We start from the raw sequence: 22,903 nt of genomic DNA, 5'->3' as shown, positions 1-22,903 counted from the left end.
AAGTTATTTATGTTCAGGGAGAGTTGCTGATTTCGAGCTACAAGAGGCAGAGCTACTTAAGATGCTGTCTCCTCTGATGACCTTCATGTTAAAAAAAAAAAAAAAAAAAAAAAAAAAGAAGAAGAAAAAACAAAAAAAAAGCACTGACTGCTAAGGGATGATATGTATTTAATGGCATTTCTTGTTTTTTTTGTGTGTATTTACAACCCAGTACATATCTGAATGCTCCTCACTCCAGCCAATATCATGCAAGAAATTTGGTCCAATGTCAGAATCACGAGTTCAAATCCAAGGTCAAACTCTCGCATAACTTCCGAATAGCATCTACGCCCAATTGGTTAGTTACATCTGAGTAATGACATGCAGTTTTGGTATTAAAATCATCACTGCAGGTATAGCTCAACTATTAATAGAAGTAGAAAGTAGAGATTTTTGAAACAGGTAGAAAAAGTCAAATGGATTAGGTGAAAGAAAAACTGAGGAAAAAGTTTAAAACTTAAGCACAGTAAGAAAGTAATTGAGCTTTGTTACTTCCCACCTCTCAGAATAAATAGACACAGTGATTAATATCAGAGTCCTCACGTCATACAACTATGAATAATTTGAATAATGCCCTGAATAGGCATATGTTATGAGCCAGCATGCTCTCATTTTTCTTACTGGAAGCTAAAGCTACATGCTCTCCCTGAGTTCCTAATGAGCCCCTGGCATTATCCCACCTGACTGTTTTGTTCCTTCCTCCAGAGTGCGCGTCTGTTAGGGGCCCTAACTGTGTGTCTCTGAACAGTGTGAGTCTGAGCAGGCCAGATTGTCCAGACTGCTGCCGTTTCTTTACCATCACTTGCCCAAGGCTGCATGTGTGTGTGTGCGCGCGCATGTTGGCTACTGATGTCAAGTCTGGGTTAGAATGTGTCTGCTGTGCTACGTCTGATTAAGGAATCGATTGGTGCTTTGTGAGTGTGTGTGTATGTGTGTGTGAATAGAGGAGAATCAGAAGGTGGGTTTTCTCCTCCTCCTACTCCCTCCCTACCTCCTTCCTATCCTTGTCTCTTGATGGACTGAGAGTTGAAGACAGGTCAGAGCCCACTGGACTGTGAAGTGCTTCTCATAACCGTTGACTCAAGTGCATCAAGAGCTTGAGTGTGTTCGTGTCTGTCTGTGTGTTTCCATCTGCTCACTTGTACGTGTAAATGATGGTCAGTCCATGATAGATGGGCGTTTTTCTTCTCACTCCACAGACAGACAAGGCTAAATAAAGTAATTTGGACAAACTCTGCATGTGCTCTTTCATCACACCAGCATGGCCTTCAGCACTCCCGCTGTCAGAGGTTGAAGACTGATTAATTTTGCTGCGATTTATTTCATTAGTGAGAAAGGAAGTACTAGTATTTCATTATGCCCAAAAAAAAAAAAAAAAAAATTATAATCTAGATTAAAGATTTGGACTGTGTAGCTGCATTTACATTCATATTTCATTAAATAAACCGGATGTAATAATTACAGCTGATTAAAGGACCACATGGAGATAAAGCTGCTGTAACAATTGGCCTCAATGTTTTATTAAATGTTTTTGCAGGTCAAATCATACCTAATTCATATTCCCATGCATATATTCATAAATGTCAATCACCCATAAAATACCTCGATCACGGGAATGAAGATTTAGCCATAATATTTAGACCTGAAAATGATAACTAAACTGTGAAAGAGCACCTCCTAAATGCAAGCTAAATCTTCCACTGTTGAGCTCAGCCATTGCAGCTCGTCGGCTGCCAGAGACACACATTAACACGTCCTTTTATAGGGTGCCATTACTTTTGTCCTAATGGCTAAGACTTATGTCTTAGCTTATGGATTTCTTTCAGATTGCTTCCTTTCAAGCCATCAATATAACACAAGAGTCACAAAATGTAAATGTAATGAATAAAAATAAATAGAGTTTAATATTGACAGTGTAATCCCTATATGCATTTGCAGTAACTCGTCAATTATACAATTTGAAGCTGTTCAATCAAGGTTGACATTAGGAAGTCTCCTTAGACTTAAATTTCCTCAGGCGCTCTCATAGGATACAAGTGTATTTCCAAACTACCTGGATTTTGCTCCTGCGAATGATTTACAAAAACTCAGTCGTATCTGGTTTAAGAAATGAGGCCCATTATTGCCCCTTTTGCTAACTTCCACCAACCATCACCTGATCTACCTTTTCTCTTCATTCCCCCTCTCTTCAAATCCCCTCCCTCAGTGCAGTGGTAGCATTATAATGCAGAAAGTGCTGGTGTAACTGAACTCTTGATTCATGGAAGCAGTTAAACACTTGATTCCACATAAAGAAGCACATCAACACCTACACTGATTCTGTTCTTCGCATAAGCTTGATGTGCAGCATCGTGGCTGGATCAAAAGTTTCCTCCCACAATGTTGCCTTTGTAAACAACATCCGGGCAAATGACACAGCTAAACACCAACAGACATTAAAGTGCTGTTTCTTGTCTAGCTAACAATGTCATGTAAATTATAATGTTACAGACTGGGTGGATAAATTACACCAGAACCTTCCAAGCAAAATAATTACCTGTCAAGCAGTAAAAGGAAGTTACGCTTTCAAGCACTTAGCTTGCATGGTCCTATTCCTTTCTGGAAGCTTTCTTTTCCTCTGCAGTCTTAATTTCTTTTCTTTATTTTGAAGTGTATGTCGTCGTTGGAAAAAGCGGAACCAGACACAATTTGGTCAAATGTCACTGTATTCATAAGATATATCAATATCATTTGCTGCAGAAAACATCAGAAAACTTATTACAGTTTCACCACTTAGTATTTTATTTCCTTGTTTGTTTTTTTTTAACACTCTATAGAGCTTTGTTGTACTTTAGTGCTCTGGTTGGGAATAAACCTTACATACTAATCGACTGGCCACAGAAAAGCTTGCATGTTTGATTGCTTTAATTTTGTTTAAGCTGGATAGAGGCCCTGGTTCTTTCAGCCAATATTCAATCTACTTTTTTCCCCCCCAAACTCTGACCTCTCTTCTGTAGCCTGTAACACTTTCTTGAGATTCTGTAAATGTTGCATTTCCTTTTCCCCAGGGGCTAACGGGTCATGCGGATATTGGCACTGAGATCTTTCACAAGATATTGAGTAATACTTTGGAACATGGAGAACGTGGAATTTACACCAGTCTGTTGTAGATAAATAGTCCCCTGTGTGTATTGACGGTCAACGGCTTTCAGTTCACCATCTGGTACACTCGGGCCAGGTCATTTATAATCAGTGTGTAGATCTTTATAATTGGTTGTTCATTTATAATCCACACATAAGTATTGTGTTATGATTGCACCTGGTGGCTGATGGTGGAAATACACAGCATGAACAAAGAGCAGAAATGTAGTTTTTTTATATTCATCCAATAATTTTAAATTAATTTATTCTGGTTGGACGTTAGTTTTTTTTTCCCCATTCTCACGTGATGACTTACGCCTACAGTGAGAATTAAATGCTATCAAAATAGTCTGTTATTGTTTCATTAATTGTGTGCATGAATAATTGTATAAAGCTCTATATAAATTCTAAAACAGGATACACTGGATCAAGTGCTATTTTATAAGCTCCCAAATAATGGAAGCCATATTGTTAAATAAACCAAATTTGCTGTGATTAATTTGATTATTACTACTAGGACTATTCATCAGTGGGGATATTTTATATTGAAATTGAGGTAGAACTGTACACACCAAAATAAGTTCATAGTGAACAACCTGGTTCAAGTAATTTATTAATTTATAAACAAGCTTACAGTGTTAGTTAAGAAGGATTTTTCATTAATTAAAGACATAATAACATTATGATTAATTTAACAAAGTACTTAGTGTTATAAACCTTTCAGAAAATGCACACCCCTATTCATGCATGCCTGCCTGTTCCCACTGTAACACGACTTTTAAAAATGTGCTATTTAAAGTACAGGTAGTATTATTTATTAAATGCAAAAGCTATATATATACACATTTAGGTACAATCATATTCCACACACATTTGTTGAGCTTTGTATAATTTCTTGTCATTTGCAGAAAGTGTCTCAGTACACGCTGATCGTGCAGGCCACAGACATGGAGGGCAGCCTGAACTTCGGCCTCTCCAACACGGCAACGGCTCTCATCACTGTCACCGACATCAACGACAACCCTCCAGAGCTTGACGCCAAAACGGTGAGTGTGCTTTGCTTCCGCATCGCGTCTGAACTCAATGCCGTTTGTGCTCTTTTGCTTTCAAGCCTGTCACACACTCTGATATACACTTTAGCAGAAGTGCACAGAGTTGACACGGAGCAGGACTGGAAGCACTGAGTTGTAGCACAAGCGTGAGAAAGAAGGAGGCGTGTGAAGGGTAAATCAGGACAGGCGCATATGGAAAAGGAGAAATAGGACATGAGACGAGTTTGTGAGCTTGTTGCTGAGATAACACTGCTTCCTCATTCCCACTCTATCTCCATCCATTTTTTCTGTTTGGTGCCGGTGCCAGTTTAGCATCAGGTGGCTGTGGTTTGTCTTTAGGCATCTGGCTCGTCTCTCTCCCTGTCGAAACTCACACTCAAACACGTTGCTCCCGGCCCTGTTTTTCACAGCGTTTGTTTCTGTCAGGCCACATCTTTCCTTTTTCCTCACACTTGCTTTTACAATCCTGTCTTCCTCCATCTCCTGTTTTTTCTTCTCTCAGTCTCTGCACCCTTGTGTCCCTCCAGTGACGCTCCATCCTTCTGTTTTCCATCCTTGTGTCTCAGCCCTAATTTTGCACTTACTCACTGCTAGCCTCAGGCTTATAACCCACCATTTGGCACTGCATGATTTCAAATTATTTTTAACTCATTTGTCTCACCTGCCACTTTAGCATGCTTTCATCACCAACAAGAATAGCTTGTGCTTTTTGGACAGAAAATAAGTGATTTTGAAAACACTTTACTGTGCAGTTGAGTCATGCTTTTAACTTGCCTTGTAGCATTGAAGCCTTTCTTTCTCTCTTTTGAGGTTAATAAGACAAAACAAAATGCTGCTTTTCATGTTACCAAGAAACTGAAAAGCCTTCTGTCCAAAAGACTGTCCTGTGTCTGAAAACTTAACATTACAGCTTTACCTCTGACTTGCACAAAATGCTGACACTGGAGACTCCTTCCAAAAAATGTTAAACATCTCCTTAAAGAGAGCTTCACCATATCAACAATTAATATAAACCGTGCTGTTGGCACTACTGTACAAGCTGCTTTTACTGAACATTAATGAACACCTTTTTGCCTGTCAGAACTGAGAATTCAGTGCTGTGGTATGAGTTTTTAAAACTCTATTTTAGCTTCTTTTTTTTGTTAAATGTCAAGATACATACTCCTCTTAACCCCTTAAACTCCTAGCACTTGTCAGTGGCTCAGAATATCTCACTTTCAAACATTCTTCACTTTCATTTTCTTTGAATAATCCTGAATAGTTAACAAAATAGGCTTTACCCTGCCTGAATAACAGAATAATAATCTGAGACTTCAAGAAATGTTTGTGATGCTTTATTTCATTATAAATCTTTTTTTTTTTTTTTTGCTTAAATATGCAAGGGACTGATTTGAAATACTCTAAAACTAGAACTATCTGTATGAGGAGCAGGTGGCCAGATACTGTGCCGCCGCGAGTGCCTTCTCAGGCAAATCCGCGGCCACCTGCTGGGGCTTTTATACCGCGGCGCTCTCGTGCAGGTAATCAGCGTAAACGTGCAGCACCTGGCCACGCCTCTATATAAGCCTTCTGACGGCCTCACTGCGCGCGTGGACACAGATCTGTGATGGCCAGCAAAATGGCGCCACGCTGCTCTGTGCGGTTAATATTGAGATTTATGTTCAAGAAAATCGAATATTGAGGTTTAGGTTTAGAAAAGCGAATATTGAGGTTCAGGGCTGGATATATTTAATATTAAGGAAAGATTTAGTTCTTTCAAGTTCGGCCAAATGACATTCACACTACCACAAGCACTACGACCCTCGCGCCTGTTACGCCCGGAGTTAGCTCAGCGGCTCGCGCTACGGCTCGTGCCCCGCTCGAGGCGCTCGCATTTTAGGCGGAGCCGTTTGGCGGTCCGCCTCCGCGCTGGGTTCCACTCCACACTATATACTGTCCTCTCGGTCATGTGTACTAATAACATGACGCTATTATACATCCCAGCGCCCAGACCCGTAACAGACACCGATGTCTCGGAGCCCAGATGATGTGGCTTATGTGTTACCAGTAAAGATAACAGCCTTTCAGAAACTCCAATCCCAACAATTCCATGCTACTGCCAACCACTTCCACATCAAACTCAATTTCCCAGCAACCTAACAAGTTACAAACTCCACCACATGACCAGTCACATGACCAGTCACATGAGTGCTAACACAGCACACCTGTTCACAACAACAGTAAACCAGACTTCCATTCATTCAGTGCTAAAGCTATAATAATAAAAGCAAAGGGCTAAACTTTTGACTGGAAGTCTACATGTTTGCACTTTGCACTAATAGTTTTGTCTGCTGCTTTGTGATTAGTCATTTTTGTTGGCAATATATTCTTACATTTATAAATGAAATGAACCTTCCAGACAAAACAGCCTTTCTATCTGATCTCATTTTTAAAATGCTGCTTGAATCCTTCCATTGTATCAGTGCTTGATTTACAGAAAATTTGACTCATTCCAGTAAGTCATGAATGATTCTTTTTCATTGACATTTGGATCATCAGGTGATCAGTATTTCCGTTCCACTGAGATGAATCGTCAGTTCATATATAATTATAAATCACTAATGCGTCACCCCACAGTATTTTATTCACAGAGGTAGAAAATGACTGAATTATTCAGTGGGTGTTCAAACCTTTGACTGGCACTGTGTATGAAAGTTGTAATTGCTGGTAAGAGAATTGTACTGTACGATGTGTACTGAAAGATGAGGAGGGAGAGCAATACCTCTTTTTTTTTTTTTTTTTTTTTTTTTTTTTTTAACCTGAACTTTTTTCAAACTAGTTGGCATTTCACAGGCACAAGAAAGCAATTTTAATTCTTTGTTACATTCACACTTTAATCCAAAACCACTCCAATCTCAGCAGAAAAGTGAGCAGGCTCTTAGACGATGCCAGGATCCAAACTCCCAACCTCTGATTATCCACATTGCTTTCTAGTCCTTTTGCATAACTCTAGTCCAAACCTCTCAAGTATTATTCGTACAGGATAATCAGACATGTCTGTTAAGTAGTGTTGCCCTAGGATGTTTGTAGTGAGGCTAAAAAAAAAAAAACACTCCCTGGATTGTCTTTATAGTGAAGAGAAAGCACTAAACCACTTTTTTCTGTACAGGATATAATAGAATATTTACCAGGATTTCAATTCAGATGGGATATACAGTACCTGGGGGTTATTTCTACTGATCAATTTATAGAAGATAAATACGGTGTAATCTTTTCAGACACAGGTGTGCACATTCCATATGACTGACATGACAGATTTAGACGAGACTAAAATCCCTGGCATACTCTGGTAATTACATTACACCACCTCAGCATTTTAAAACTAGTCCAATCTGAATAGGGCTTAACTCTGATTTAGCTCTCTCCAGCTCTGTCCTAATTCAACTTCAGCTGTCTGCGCTGTTCTAGCTTTAGCACTCTCTAACTTTTTCTTGCCCCCATAACTCTTGTCTAACTTTAGCTCTAACTTTGAGCTCTCTCTAGCTCTACTCGAGTTCTGCTCTCATTTACTCTTTGTGAGGTTGAACTCTTTGTAGCTCTGTCTCTAGTGCAATCAGCCCTTATGGAAACATCACATGCATGAAATATGATCAGTGTGTACATTTACATCTAAAATTCGTATAACTGCAAAATAAAAATCTGATTTTGGTATTAATTAGATCAACACATTTGTGTATACTGTGGTAGCACTTTACTCTACTAGTGCAAAGACTATTGGTAAGGTACAGCCCAAAATATTTAAAACATTTACCATTAATATAATTTTATAGTTTATTCTCTCATTCAGTGTATTCAGTGCAGATTAGGTTTGCCACTACTTCATTATATTTCATTGCTGTGGTTGGTTACTAAAATGACTGTTGCACAAGAGCCCAAGGAGAACAAGCAAATAAAGTGCAAATACAATGATGGATAATTAGTCACAACTTCACCGTAAAGTGACAGACCCTTGCTTGAAGTAATGTTACACTAACCATTTCCTGTTTATGTGGGAACTTGTTTCTGACTTGCGAGTGAAGGTAAAAGACATCATTCTGTGATGGTGTGATTTCGATCGCTTTACGCACTACTAGTTACAGTGTAACCTCTGTGTGTAGTGCAACAAATTCTACATTTATAATTTTAAACTAATCACTTTCAGTGCATGGCTTCAGACCAACTTTACATCCTGATTTACAAACAAACTTATGTTCAGCTGGTTGCAGGTACATGCTGTATAAGACCCTATAACAAAATTTAAGTAAATTTAAAGCTATTGCCATTTTTCAATTTCGCATAGTATGTTAACAGTTCTGCAGTTACTAACTAAAGACTGGAGAAGCAACAGGTAATATAAAATTAGGTTTATAGGCTAAATACAGTAACTTACTTTTATTTTTTTTTTTTTTCAATTTCCTTTCCTACATAAACAGGCTATCATAGAGTTAACTTTAGTGGATGTATGTTTCTACTTGATTTTCGAATTACAAGGCATTTTTCGGTGCTTCATCTTAATACGTATTACCCGTCAGGCATTTTAGTTAATTTATTTATTTAGCCCGTCTTGGTAATTAGGATTTCTACACCAAAATATTTAACTAGGGCTCACCTACTTTAAAAGTTACAGTAGAACTTGTCTGGTACTTTAGTGTACTTTATTTAATAATTTAAAATACTCAATACTTTTTTAGTTTGTAGTAGACACTTGAGTTTGTGTGAGTTAATACCTAATAACAAGGGACTGTAAAAGAAAGCATTACCAAAGCTAAGAGTTTCAAAAAAGTGGCAAGTGCAGTATGATACAATAAATATACAGGACAGGGCAAGTATGACACAGTATACACTAACTATACGGAACAACATCAGGATGAACCAGACTGTGCAAAGCTGACTCTGCAGATTACATCAGATAGTATTGCAGTTGTTTCCCCCTCCCTAGCTGGGTCCTAGCTCTAACTCTCCTAGAGTCTGGTTGCTTCCGCTCCAGTGCAGGAGGCTGTGAAGTTTGATTTGTCTCTGCGTGACAGTAGCACTGAGCAGGAAAGTGCAGGGATGAGGATGAAAGCAGAGGAACCCAAGGCTGCACTTTGGATTTTATTCTGTCACCTACCTGCCAAACACAGAGCTAGAGACACGGAGCGGGGAAGGAACGTAGGCTGAGAAAGACTCACAAGTCATGCGTGCTTAACATTACTCCTGCCGTGTTAAAGAAATACTTCACCGATGAATACAGATGTGGTCCACATTGAGGTTCGCTTAGCTTTTGCGCTTACGTGCGGAAAGCTCAGTGACCCGAACAAGCTTTGATTCATTATTAACAACAAAAGCACTGCACAATGGCACAGCAGTGCCACACTCTTACCTTTCTATGCATTTGAATTTCAAAAACGAGTGCTGAACGATCTCACTCTGACGTTTCTCCAGTAAGCCCACACTTCCCTTACACTTGCATTAAAGCCTGCTGCAAACTCAAAGCTATCTGTCGATGTAAATGCGCTGTGTTTGTCATCGTCTTGTCATTGATATGATCAGTAAGTATTTGCATATGACAGCAGCTGGAAGGACTGAACAGCTTTCCCTGAGATGTGGAAAAACCGAAGCAAGCTCATTAGGGGATATTGCTCAAGGGGATGTAAACTAAGCAGGATTATTGGTTCCAATTTTAGAGACACCTGTATGTTTTATTCATTTCAGACAGGGAGAGAGTTGTTCCTCAGCAGGAGTAGGAACATAAATGTGTGGTGGTCCTTAAGTGTGTTATTCCCCTTATACCACAGTGAATTGAATGACCAAAACGTCACACTTTCTATCTTTTTATAGTTGCATTTATTGTCAAATGTCTGTGAAACAAGTTAGTTCCTATTATCACTTTCATCATAGCAGCTATAAACAGTTGTTCCCACACCAACCGTTCTTTTTTTTCTCTTGTAATTAATATAGACCAAAAAAACACAGCTTGCCATGTTACTGAGAAACTGGAAAGCTTAAACTCCTCTCCTGTGTCTGAAAACTTCCTGACCATTATACAACAAATGTTACATCGTCTCCTCAAAAAGTGTCACTAAATGCCATAACAATGATTATATGCCTAACAAGTTCCTGTGTGTTATTATAGAAATGATAACATAAGCATATTAATATAAACTGATCATTTATGTTACAGCTGGAACTACTGTCAGAGTTGTTATAGAAAATTCATCTTCGTTTCAAGAATTCAAAAATGTTTTATTGGACTCAGACTTTACAAAGCTGATCGTTTTCTGTAAATTGTGCTAAAGTTCATTTGCGTCCCATATTCAGAGGCGTTGATCTGCCATTGAGCATGAATTAATATTCTAATCGTCTATATCTACAGTAAGGAATAATTCTAGTGTGATGCTACCTTGAATCTAAAGTGATTACTCATTTTTGCATAACGCATCTCCAGCTATGAAGCAATACAGGTCTTTATGAATAAAGACTAATGCACAGTAAATGAATCTTTCACAGGTGTCTAATCTGAGCTCTGCTAAAAAAGTGATAAGACCTTGTATGTGTTATACTGTAAGAGTTAACTGAAACCCAAGTATGGCTCACAGGCAAATCAGACGTCTTTGTATAAAGTCTCTGAAACAGTCAGACCTCTCATTATTCAACAGCACTGTTATCAATGTAAAAATCCATCACTACACAATTGAAAAATGTGGATGTATTCACCATTCCAGGTGCCACGGACAAATTCTTTTTAAAAGGAATCACTTATGTTCCATAAAATGGACTCATTTTTAGCTGCTCGTATCTAGACAATAGAGCTGACGCAACTTTCTCTTTTGGAGAACTGGTTCTCTTTTTTTTTGGGAGGCTACAATTCATCTCTGCCACTGTGTGCCCTTTACGTCTATGCAGTGCAGTGTGTAGCTGTCTATTTGGCAGGTTGGGAGGTGTGTGTATGTTTGTGTGCATGTGTGTTCTGCTTATCAGGAATTGTTCGTGTGCTGTTCAGACAGCATGCAGCAGCACCGGGACAGCAGAATCCTCTGATGGGCTCATGATTAAGGCCAGCGAGCATCACATCACATCTCTCTCTCTCATTCTTTCTCTTGCTTGCTCTATTTTAGCCATTCTCTGGCACACTTTCACAATTGTTCTGTTTTTCTCTCTCTCTGATGCTTCTAGTGTTTGCTCTCTCTTGCTTTCATTCTCTTGATCTCTGCTTCCTTTGCTGCTGACAAATTTTGAAAAGTTCTTTCATCTTTTTTTTTTGGTTACGTCTGAAGTGAAAATGTGTTTTGACTGCTGCCTCTTGATGTGTGTTGGCTGATAATTAGAATTTTAAGATATTTCCAATTTAGAGTCACTAACACATTATAACTACATGTATAATTCCACTTCACAGTTCAACTTTTTTTATTCTGAGATTTTAACACTTTCTTGTTTCTACACTGCTTGGTTCTATAAATCATTTTGTAATTCATTGAGTAGAATAGGACTGTTAGCACTCCGTTGCTAGTATTCCTAGCAACGTTCTATATTCAGAAACTTTACCGCTGGTAATTGCACATAAAACATATGCACACTAAAAATACAGGTAACGCTTCCTGTATTATTTTTTTAAATTTTCATAAGGAACTTTTTTTTTTTTTTTCTAACACGCACAATTAACAGGAACACCTCTGCAGCCAATCATATCAGCAGGGCTATGCATAAAATCATGCAGATACAGATCAAGAGTTTGAGCTAATGTTCACATCAAACATCAGAATGAGGGAGAAATGATAGAAGTGATCTCAGTGACTTTGACCATTACATGTTATGTCAAATTGCTGATACCAAACAACAGAAAATTGTTCACAAACAGTTGTCTCTAGAGTGGAGCGAAAAACAGGAAAACTCCAGTGAGCAGCAGTTCTGTGAACAGAAATGCCTTGTTGATAAGAGAGGTCAGAGGAGAATGGCCAGAGTGGTTTGAGCCGACAGGAAGACAATGGTAACTCAAATAACCACTCTTTACAACTGTGGCGAGCAGAAAAGCATTTCACAACACACCAAACCTTGAGACGGATGGGTTATAATTGTATAAGAGCACATCAAGGGTTCCATTCCTAACAGCCAAGAACAGGACTGTGAGGCAACATTGGGCACAGGCTCACCTGAATTGGAAAGCTCAAGATTGTCAATGTCACCTTGTTTTTTTCCCAGTCTTCAGCTGTCTAGTTTTTATATCTTGGTGGGGACCAAATGTCCCTACAAGGATGTTAATCTCAGTCATTGTAGGGGCATTTGGCTGGTTCCCATGAGGAAAACTGCTTTAACAAAAAAGTTAGGTGTAGCATTGCATTAATTAGCTGCATTAATAATTGTCACATGCAAGTCCTCATAAGGATAGTAAGACAAACGTGTGTGTATCTGTGTTAACAATGGTATAGGGAGAGTTTGGATGCGGTCTCTGCACATGATGAAGCCATTACAGTAAATAGCATGTGGCAGACACAGACAATTCCTTCGAGCACCAGATTACAGAAGCTTAACAAGCAGCTGTGGACACTGATAATGGGCTGTGTGCGTGTGTAAGAAGCAGATATGTGTATGTGTTTCATATGGTACATATAACTGAAGCGTGCCTTCACACATGGTTGTGAGTGACAGGTTGTGTACCCGTGTGAGGCAGTACAAGGGGAGGATGTGAAAGCAAAAACATGGAGAGAGGAGCAAACAGGTTTTTGAAAATATGCCAGATTTTTTCTGGCGTGCTACACTGCAAGGCTCAGGCTTTGGCAAATAATAAGCAGTGCAGTAACTTATTTGTTTATTTATTTATTGAACCATCACATTTATGAGGAAAAAAATCATTTCAGTAAAGCGTTTAATGGTTTGCAGGTGTTTGTAGAATTCACAAGCACTAGCATTAACTGAATAATTCTGACTATGATTGTGTGTTGTCAGTTGGTGGAAACTTCTATCACTGTATCAGCTTTAACGGCAGCTCTGACTGTATATTACTCTCTCTCTCGTCTAGTTCCTGGGTGAGGTGCCAGAGAATGCAGTGGGTGTAGTCGTGGCCAATCTGACCGTGCGAGACAGAGACCAGCCTCACACACCCAACTGGAATGCAGTTTACAGGATAGTGGGTGGAGACTCCATGGGCCACTTCACTATCCGCACTGACGAGCTCACCAATGACGGCAGAGTCACAGTGGTCAAGGTGTGTGCCAGTGTGTTTGCAAAAGAGGTCATGTGTGTAGCTTGTAGTTTGGTCAAGAGTCTAAAACTAACCAATCATGGGCATTTGTTAGCTCATGTAAGGGCAATTTTTTCCCAAGTGTGTGTACTTTATTAACCTTTATTATTAACCTTTATTAACATTGTGTCTGTCTTCTATTCTCTCGGAACTAAACAGAGAAGCTATTGATGACATACAGGGAGTGTGTGATTTTTCTTGATTCACACTACTTAAACTTGTATAACAAAATAGCTAGTTTCAAAGAAGGATTTCTGGGATCTCTGTGGACAGGCACACAGGCAAAACACCAGTGCTGCTTCATATTAGCAACACCGAGTGTCCTTACTTCCTTAAGGGCCAAAATTGGGGAAAATTTGACTCTTCTAAATTCAGCGTGGTCTCCTGCTGTTACTTAGTTCCTTCATCTCGGTTGCGTTTTCTTTCCGTATGTGTGTAGCCAGTGGACTATGAGAGGAATGGCGCCTTCATGTTGACTGTGGTGGTATCTAATCAGGCCCATCTGGCCAGTGGCATCCCATCATCTCTCTCGTCCACGGCTGGCGTCACCATCTCTGTACTGGATGTGAATGAGGCTCCAGTCTTTCCCTCCAACCCCAAAATAATCCGCTTTGAGGAGGGAGTTCCTGCCGACACCACACTCACCATATTCGCTGCTCAAGATCCAGACCGCTTTATTCAACAGACTGTCAGGTATGGCGTGAGTGTGTGTTCTCTATTTCCACCTCTCTGCATATTTATTACAGTTCCACCTAGTAGTTTGCAACCTTTGATACCATATCACTGTTGAATTCTCTATTCTGATTGGTCAGAAGGTGGTGACAAATCACAGGCTTATATTAAGTCACTTTGTTTCTATAGTAACAACTTGGAATGAATAAATACAATTGTTACTGTGAAGTTTTCTGGGAGGAGACAATTGTTTAGCATTGTCTCCAGGGTCTGTACCTTTAGGTTTTCCACAGGAAAGTCTTTGGGACGGAGGAGGTGGCACTTTGCAGTTCCTCAGTAACATGATGAGCTGGATTTTTTCTTATTAACTTCACAAAAGAGGAAAAAAAAAATAGAGGCTGGTGAGGGAACGGCTGTTTATAACTGCTACGCTGTGACAGACATTATTTTCCTATTACAGTACGCCCCCAAGTGTTTTATTCTTTACAGATGTAATAACTTGGATGGTCTGTTATGGAAATTTGCATTCTTTTAATACTGTTTCATTAAGAAATATGTATCATGACATTTCTCTGTAAATAGTACAATATATGTATTTGGTCACAGTAGGCATAATTTTGGAGTTTAACACAGACATCTGAAGACTGCCTTTAATTGTGGAAGCTGCTGATATTTTATGAGCAGTGCTTGCTTGTACCATGTCATCGCACACTATCAAGTTGGACTTTTTATCAAAGTTCGACAAGTGCATGAACGGTTTTTACAAGTCAGGAACTGTAATGACCATAATTCCAACATTACCTGAATGTCAGCTAACAAAAGGCAAAGTTCTGACATTTTTCGGTGATTCAACACATTTTTGCACTGCTGTAGGACTTACAGATTGTCCTCATGAATGTCATTTGGTAAAAGTGCGACCTTCTAAGTTCACTGACATATTCAGCAGTGCGACACAGCCAAGAAATTAAAACAAGACACGACGAGGCTTCACATGCACAACTTGTTTAAACATAATTTGACCTTGAATCTCTCACTGTCTATGAAGATCTCAATATTAATCCAAAAATAAATATTCTGATCTCCTTGTATCCATATTAGGTTACTTTAAAAGTACATGTCTCTGTACATCATTCTTCCACCTGTCTTTTCGTATTATGGCAATATGAGGACATAAAATTGGTTAAGTATATTAATTAACCTTTAAGGCAGGAGCTACAGTATGCAAGTCTAGCCACTGTGGCACCCGGAGTAGTCTGCCAGAGGAAAACATATGCCAGACGACCTTTACTTTAATCCCTAGGAAGGTGTTCCTGTTTCCCAGTTCCCTCTTATTAGTTTTCACAACCTTATTTGGTGAACTTGTAAGGTTAAGTTTCCACTGGAAGTTTGCTTATGTAGACGCGTACAATATTTTATTCCTTGCCTTTAGCGCATTTATATTTTCAATATTGTATACTTTTCCATGTGCTAACTCCATTATATGAGAATAAACACATTTTTCCACTTTTTACTGGATTTTGTACACAAACATATTACGTAAATGTATTCTGTACTGTGAGGCTGTAACTTAGGCAGTGTTAGTCTTCATTCCACTCAAAGCTCAGCATGCTCTCAGGTGAAAAGCATGAGCCTCTAGCACTCTTGAAGCATGGGTCATTATTGCCATAACTTAAGCGCAAGTGTTAGTTTGCGTCATTTATGTGCAAACAGAATTTTACCAGTATGAAATGGGCTATGAATATAGACACATCACCAGTCTGTGAATTTGTTATAACTCATGCTTCAAACACTTCATTAACACCTGTGTCTTTCCCTCTAGTTATGCTCTACTGTGTTTTCAGAGTACGGTACAGATTCTCTCATAAATGATGCATCGTGTACTGACTGCATAATCCATCTGACAGTATTTTGTCTCTGGTATGAACGGCAAACAGCTTCCCATTTCTCCCACTATTCTTTCATTGGCTTTAGGCTTTTCTTCCTGGTGATACTTCACTGGGGTAATGCTATAACTCCTGGGGGCTGCAAACCCTACCAGCGAAGTTTGACATGATCAGATTAATGCTGACTTTTTTTTTTTTTATACTAAAATCCCACAGTGTTATAAATTGAAGAAAAAAAAAAAGTAGCTTTACAAAGTAGCTTTACAGAAATCCTGATTTAGATCCTTAATAAGCAAGGCAGAGGCTTGTGGGGAGGAAAAGCTCCAAGACGACATGAGGGAGGAACCAGACTGTAAAGGGGGAACCTGTCCTCTTCTAGGTGACACTGAATTACAAATCATTACAGTATGCATGTGTAGAAGAGCAAAGTGTGGTGAAAGGATGTTCACTATGAGCAGATTGTGAATAAGAGTCCTGGGATGAGCACAGGACAGTCTTTGATTACAGCAGCAGTTAAGAGATCTCTTAGAACACTGTCCCATTATTTCAGTATAAAACTTAATGTAAGTCCCCTAATAATTTCTCTATAAAATCCTAGGAGTATATATGGACACATAACTTAAGGCAAGTATAACATTTTACTTTTAGTCAGATGTTCTGATTTGTAACATTCTTTCACATTAGAAGCGTCAGTCAAAATATATATAGACCGAAGAAAGTTTTTGCAGTTTTTATTTTTGCATCAATCATGTCCATGATCGACTTAGTATGTTAGTGAAGTTAGTTTTGTTTGCAGATATCATGCAAGTAAATTGTAACCACCATTTGTACTTCAAACCCAAAAAGACAGTCCTGACTAGATTTTTCTCTTTTGATTGTCACCCAAAATAAAACTCTATTTCTTCAGCTTTCAGCTATTTATCTAAAACACATTTCACAAATTAGGACTGCTCAGCAATACTGTCTCATTTGTTTTACATTCCCAACAAATGCAATGGCCCATCTTTTGTTCCAGCGGTGATCCCCTATGCCAGCTGCAGTTGGGTAACAAGCGAAGCTGCTTTTAATCAACTTCCTCTTGGTCCCCACTGTGTTGGTTTGTCATGAAACAGGGCAGAGAGGTCACTTAGAAATGAGCTGAACCAGTCCCAAGAACCCAGCCCCATTCTCCCTGTGTGTCTCGTCACTTTATCAATTGTGCCCTTTGCAGTATTGATCCTAGTCAAACATGCATGTGGACGTGACTGGATTTTCTTTGAAGCAAAATGTATATACATCACATCTGAAAAAGAAATCGAAAAGTAAGGACCTACCACATGTATGTTAAAAATGTCACTAAAAAAACCTCCTAATTGTGTACCCTTAGCTCTTCATACAAAAATTGAGTTCCACACATTTTTTTTATTTGCGGGTAGTGTCGCCACCTCACAGGGTCCCTGGTTCGAGCATGAGCTCAGGTTACTGTCTGTGAAGAATCTGTCTGCATGGGTTTCTTCCAGGTGTTCTGGTTTCCTCCCACCTTTGAAAATCATGCTGGTAGATGCATTAGGTGTGAATGAGTGTAAGAATGTACGTGTGAGCGCATGGGGCCCTGCGATCCCATCCAGGGTGTATTCCAACCTTCTGGCCAGTGTTCCCAGGATATGGTCCAAATGCACCACAACCCTGACCAACACAAAATGGTTGCAGAAGATAAAGGACTGAAGATATTTTTTGCAGGAATTTGTAAATGAGACCATTTTTCCTGAAACTTGATCAATTTGTTCTCCATTGGGGTACAACTGGTGTTTAATTCTCTAAATATATTTGGCCAACATCTTTTACATACCTTTTGTAGCTCCCTTCGAAGGACAAAGATGGAATTCAATTCAAGGATTTAATTTTATTTTGATATCATTCCTTTGCCAGTAGAATCCATGATTTTTTTTTTTTTTTTTTTTGGCAGGACAAACTACAATAAATTTAAGAGTAGCTCTAAAATATGCTTTAGTGAGCTAATTATTTGGCTATTCGTCAGATATTAAACACCACCCATCGTAAATTGTGAACATCTGTCTGACCTTGGGCGCTATAGCACTAGCAAGCTGTGACTGTCTCTGAGAAGTACCAGTGCATAATTTATTCAGTAGCCTGTAAAATAATACGTCAGCACTGATCTTTGATTGAGGGTGAATAATTCTGCATTGCTGCAGATCCTTATATTAAACTGTTCACAGCTGTTATTCTACTAGGCCTGAGTGTCTGCTATGAAACCTTTGATATAAAACACACTTTATGAGGAATACATCTGGTGTTTTATATTATGTGTGCAATATTAGAGAAGTACTTTAGCACTATGATATAGGCGTACCATTTCTTTTGTGGTATCACCATATTGTAGCAGACAATCGAAGAGGAGAATAATAATAAGCGGATGTGATTTTTGATTATAGGTACTCTAAGCTGTCCGATCCTGGAAACTGGCTCAGAATCAACAGGACAAATGGCCAGATCACGACGACAGCCATATTGGACCGGGAATCGCCTTACGTGAAAAATAACGTGTATGAAGCGAGTTTTCTGGCTGTAGATAATGGTAAGCCATTGTATGCATGTTTGTGGATGTGTGTGTGTCATTATTGTCTTGACGGGACAATTTTTGACAGCTGAAAACAATGTCTTCTCTCTGTGTGAGGCTTCGGCAAGCTTTCCACAACCAATCAACTGAAAGCCCCTAAACAGTCGCAAGCACAAGTTTTCTGGTGAGATTGGATTTTTGGCTTTATTTGCTCCACTTCGGCATGGCGAAGCTTACACAAAACTCAAGCGTAGACAAAATGCAATCACAGCATACCCGCAAGTGCATTTCTGCGGGCACCAGCCAGGACGTAGCTTTTTATTGGTCCCCTTCCTCCAGGCTGAAAGAAAAAGTAAAGTCAAAGAATAGACTGCTGACCAGGGAGAACAATCTTCACTCTACTAGCTGTGAATGCTTCAAAATGAAACTGCAACAAACAAACAAATTGGCCAGATTCTGCAGACGGGCTGTTTTGTCCCCCCACAAGTCTTTACAGATGTTCTAAATAGAAAGCTTTGTTAACCAGTCTGTTAGACAACGGCATGGGAGTGAATTGCACACAACCTACCGCTCTGTGAGGCTTAAAACATTTTTCCCCTCAATTTGACCAAAGACTGCATGGTGGCAGGCAGCATTTGACTGATATCTGCACAAGACCATTTCTCCGAATCGATCTGTATCTTATTTCCCTCATGTTGGAAGAAGTAGATTTGAGAGTGTGCAGCAGGCTTCTATAAAGTCCTGTGTTTGTTTGTCCTCGTCAGACTCAGCCATGGGGAACAGATGCATTTGTTTTCTTTAGCAAAGTCATTTTGCAGAGACGTCGTCTGAAAGAGCACGTCTCCATTAAAGATAAAAAAAAAAAAAAAAAAAAAGGCGTGCAAGATATTTATGCAACGTTTCATTTGGCATATTTGTCACCATAGGGAGGTTTTAAGAGCGATACAGGGTGTAAAGCACTCCATCAACACCTCAGCTGTCGCGCTCTTCTCAGCCTTAAGCTTCAATTTCCCTTTCATGTTGTCTGTCTCCATCTGCATCTCTGATATTTTTATACTTCCTCTTCTCCACCCATCATGTTTATTTGTATGCCACCTCTAGTTATTATTCTACAAGTTTAAATTTGAGGGTAGTGTTGCTGCTTCACAGCTCCAGGGTCCCCTGTTCTCCACGTGTTCGCGTGGGATTCCTCCGACTTGGCAAAAACATGCCTATAAGTGGATAAGCTAGATGCAATTTAGCTAGAATATTTATGCTATATTGCCCCTAGGTGTGAATGTGTGTGTGCATAGTGCCCTTTGATGGAGTGGCAACCTATCCAGGGTGTAGTCCAGTGTTCCCAGGTAACAGAAGGTGAATGAATGAAAGTTTTAATTAGAATTTTACAGGTTGTGACCAGTATGTTGATTAATTATCCAATACAGCATGAATGACAGGGCTGAGACTTTGTGATATCAAAGGAAATAGGAAAAGGTCTTTGAGTCTGCAAGGTGATGTTAGATGCATTCTGCTAAAGGATACCGGAGATGTGCAAGATAGCCATGGCACTTGCCTCTGCCTTTTTAACAAATGTTCTCCTCCTCCTAAAAGCAAGGTTATCACCTTGAAACCAAAGCTTGTCCACCTTTAATCTCTAAATCTGGCTATCACCCTTTCTTTGTCTCTCTCCCACACACACAGGATCTCCTCCTGCCACAGGAACAGGCACTCTGCAGATCTATCTGATAGATGTAAATGATAATGTACCAGTGCTGGTGCCCAGAGAGGCCCAGCTGTGCGAGAGGTCACGACCCAACTCCAGGATCAACATCACGGCTTCGGATGCTGATACCGAGCCCAATGCCGGGCCATACGTCTTCGAGCTGCCCTCGTTCCCTCCCTCTGTTCGCCGCAATTGGACCATCTCACGTCTGAATGGTGCGACACTTTTTAAAAGTGGAACATTCGGTACTATTAGTAAGCAAAATGGAAAGCTCTTAGTCATAATGTCACCAGATAAATATACATCACTAGGGTGGTACCATTTTTTAAAATGGTATGCATATTTTTTAATGGAAAAAAAATAACGTAGTGTACTTCAAAACACATTTAAGGTACCACACTATTCTTTACATTCTAATTAATAACCTAAATGTGTTTTAAAGGACATTGCACTCACTTTCCCTGGTTAAAAAAAAAAATCATAAAGGTAGAAAAGACATACCTCTGAGGATACTAAACTGAATACAAACACATGATTCCGAATAAGCAGTGTTCAAAACAGATACAAATACAGATCACATAGGAGGTGCACTATTGCATTACACCCCTAGTGTACACCTATTGAAATACTGTCAGCGTATCTTGTAAATGATGTTGAAATCATGTGAGAACAAAAGTACTGCTGTTCTAAGATCAGTCTCAAACTTGGTCTAGATAATCAAGTACATTAGCTGGACCTGTGTTGTGACAAAAAGCTTGAATAATTTTCCTGGAATTTGGCCTGTTTTAAGAACTATAGCATATTTTAGTAGATGTGTTGCAGTTGATATTTTGTAACATTTTTATATCAATAACATTACAATATAGCTACGTCACTTAATTCAGCATAATAACATATCCCTGTATAATTCCAATTCCAAACACCATAAATATAATTGGTGACACCTAACCTGAGGCATTACATGAAAAATCCTTCATTATTAAATTACTAAAAGGAAAAGCCAAGTGATTTCTCAATCCAGCCACCCATTAAGGTGTTTGTGTGTCTGTTCTCCAGGTGAATATGCTCAGCTCAGGCTGAGGATCCCATACCTGGAGGCAGGTGTGTATCGTGTGCCCATCCTGGTCTCAGACTCGGGCAACCCTCCCCTAACTAACCGCTCCATCATCAGGGTGAAGGTGTGTCCCTGTGATGACCATGGAGATTGTACTTCACTTGGAGCAGTGGCATCTGCAAGCCTGGGCACGGGCGCCATCATCGCCATCCTCATCTGTATCATAATCCTGCTCAGTGAGTGGAGGGATTATGGATGGATGTCAGAGTAGGGTAGATAAATCACTATAAGGATGGATTGATAGATGAATGACAGTGGGGTGGATTGACTGGTATGTAGATGGATGCATGATCTACCCCACGGCACCATTCATACATACAGTACATCCAACAATCAAAAGATGTACAACAGGGTAGGGTGGATAGATGAGTGGAGTATAGGGATGGATGATATGGTAGGGTGAATGATTTAATAATTGACTTAATTGATTTTGATAATCGTGGATGGATGGATTGAATGACAGTGCAGTACATGGACGGATGGAGGAGAAACTTATTTATTAGAGTTTAAATTGTACTGTAAGTTATGACTGCCATGTGTCCCATTGAACAGAAAAAACATATTTAAACTGTTTTATAGCCTCCGCTATTACTTGTTTGCAGTTGTTAAATGATAAATGTGTGTGTCCACAGGCATGGTGCTGTTTTTTGTGGTGTGGATGAAGCGCAGAGAGAAGGAGCGACAGACCAAGCCTCTTCTCATTGACCCGGAGGATGACGTTAGGGACAACATATTGAAATATGATGAGGAGGGAGGGGGAGAGGAGGATCAGGTTAGGCACACACACACACACACACACATGATTGTATTTACATGAAGATTTCTATAGAAAGAACTTAAAAATAATAATGTCTACCATTCTCTCTAAAACTGTATAAGTGTAAAAAAAAAATTATTTAAAGGTAGTATATAGAGAAGAGAATATAATATAATAGCATGAAATGATGGCTCACAGCTGCCTTTATTTCAGGAAAATGTTTTTTTTTTTTTTTTTTATTAACATTAAACACAAATGTTATTGTAACAGAAGTATAATCACTGTAATACATGCTGATTCTGCCAAGGGACCTCTTGTCTGCTGCTTTAAAATCTAAAAAATGTGATATGACGTGAGCCACGACCATTAACAAGTGAAATGCAAAATCATTGCTTACAGAACCTTTAACCATGTTGTAGGACTATGACCTGAGCCAGCTGCAACAGCCTGAGACTCTTGAGCACATCATGACCAAGCCAGGGGGAGTGAGGAGAGTAGACGAGAGGCCAGTCATCCCAGAGACCCAGTACCCAATAAGACCCAGCATACCGCATCCCGAAGACATCGGAGAATTTATCACTGATGTATGTCCAGTTTTGTGATGTAGGTCGAGATCCATGAGACAGGCCATGGGTTTCTCTCATTACCGAGAATATTAAGAATGGAAATACAGTACTAGAAAGAATCTTGAAAAAAGTACCTTGTGAGAACAGTGGTAGAAGGATGTGTGAATTGCTGGGATGGATGGATGATTGGTTAACAGTATAGGGTG

The 22,903-nt window shown here is 39.4% G+C and overlaps 1 protein-coding gene across 3 annotated transcripts in view; it reads left to right on the top strand.

Moving 5' to 3' along the window:
• Positions 1-22,903, top strand: part of cdh4 (cadherin 4, type 1, R-cadherin (retinal)) — a 397,112-nt gene that overhangs the window by 369,897 nt on the left and 4,312 nt on the right. For 2 of the 3 annotated variants that reach the window (XM_026935538.3, XM_026935539.3), the window contains 8 exons: positions 4,068-4,205; positions 13,225-13,410; positions 13,886-14,139; positions 18,434-18,576; positions 20,239-20,475; positions 21,317-21,550; positions 22,007-22,146; positions 22,551-22,715. In XM_026935538.3, the coding sequence (XP_026791339.3) occupies positions 4,068-4,205; positions 13,225-13,410; positions 13,886-14,139; positions 18,434-18,576; positions 20,239-20,475; positions 21,317-21,550; positions 22,007-22,146; positions 22,551-22,715 (1,497 nt within the window). Of the gene's footprint in view, positions 1-4,067; positions 4,206-13,224; positions 13,411-13,885; positions 14,140-18,433; positions 18,577-20,238; positions 20,476-21,316; positions 21,551-22,006; positions 22,147-22,550; positions 22,735-22,903 lie in introns of all 3 variants that reach the window. The other variant, XM_053227230.1, reaches the window with a different exon arrangement.

The sequence above is a fragment of the Pangasianodon hypophthalmus genome, chromosome 20 (genome assembly GCF_027358585.1).
Source record: "Pangasianodon hypophthalmus isolate fPanHyp1 chromosome 20, fPanHyp1.pri, whole genome shotgun sequence".
Classification (NCBI taxonomy): domain Eukaryota; kingdom Metazoa; phylum Chordata; class Actinopteri; order Siluriformes; family Pangasiidae; genus Pangasianodon; species Pangasianodon hypophthalmus.
The sequence above is the reverse complement of the archived record's forward strand: the minus strand, read 5'-3'. Positions and strand labels throughout refer to the sequence as shown.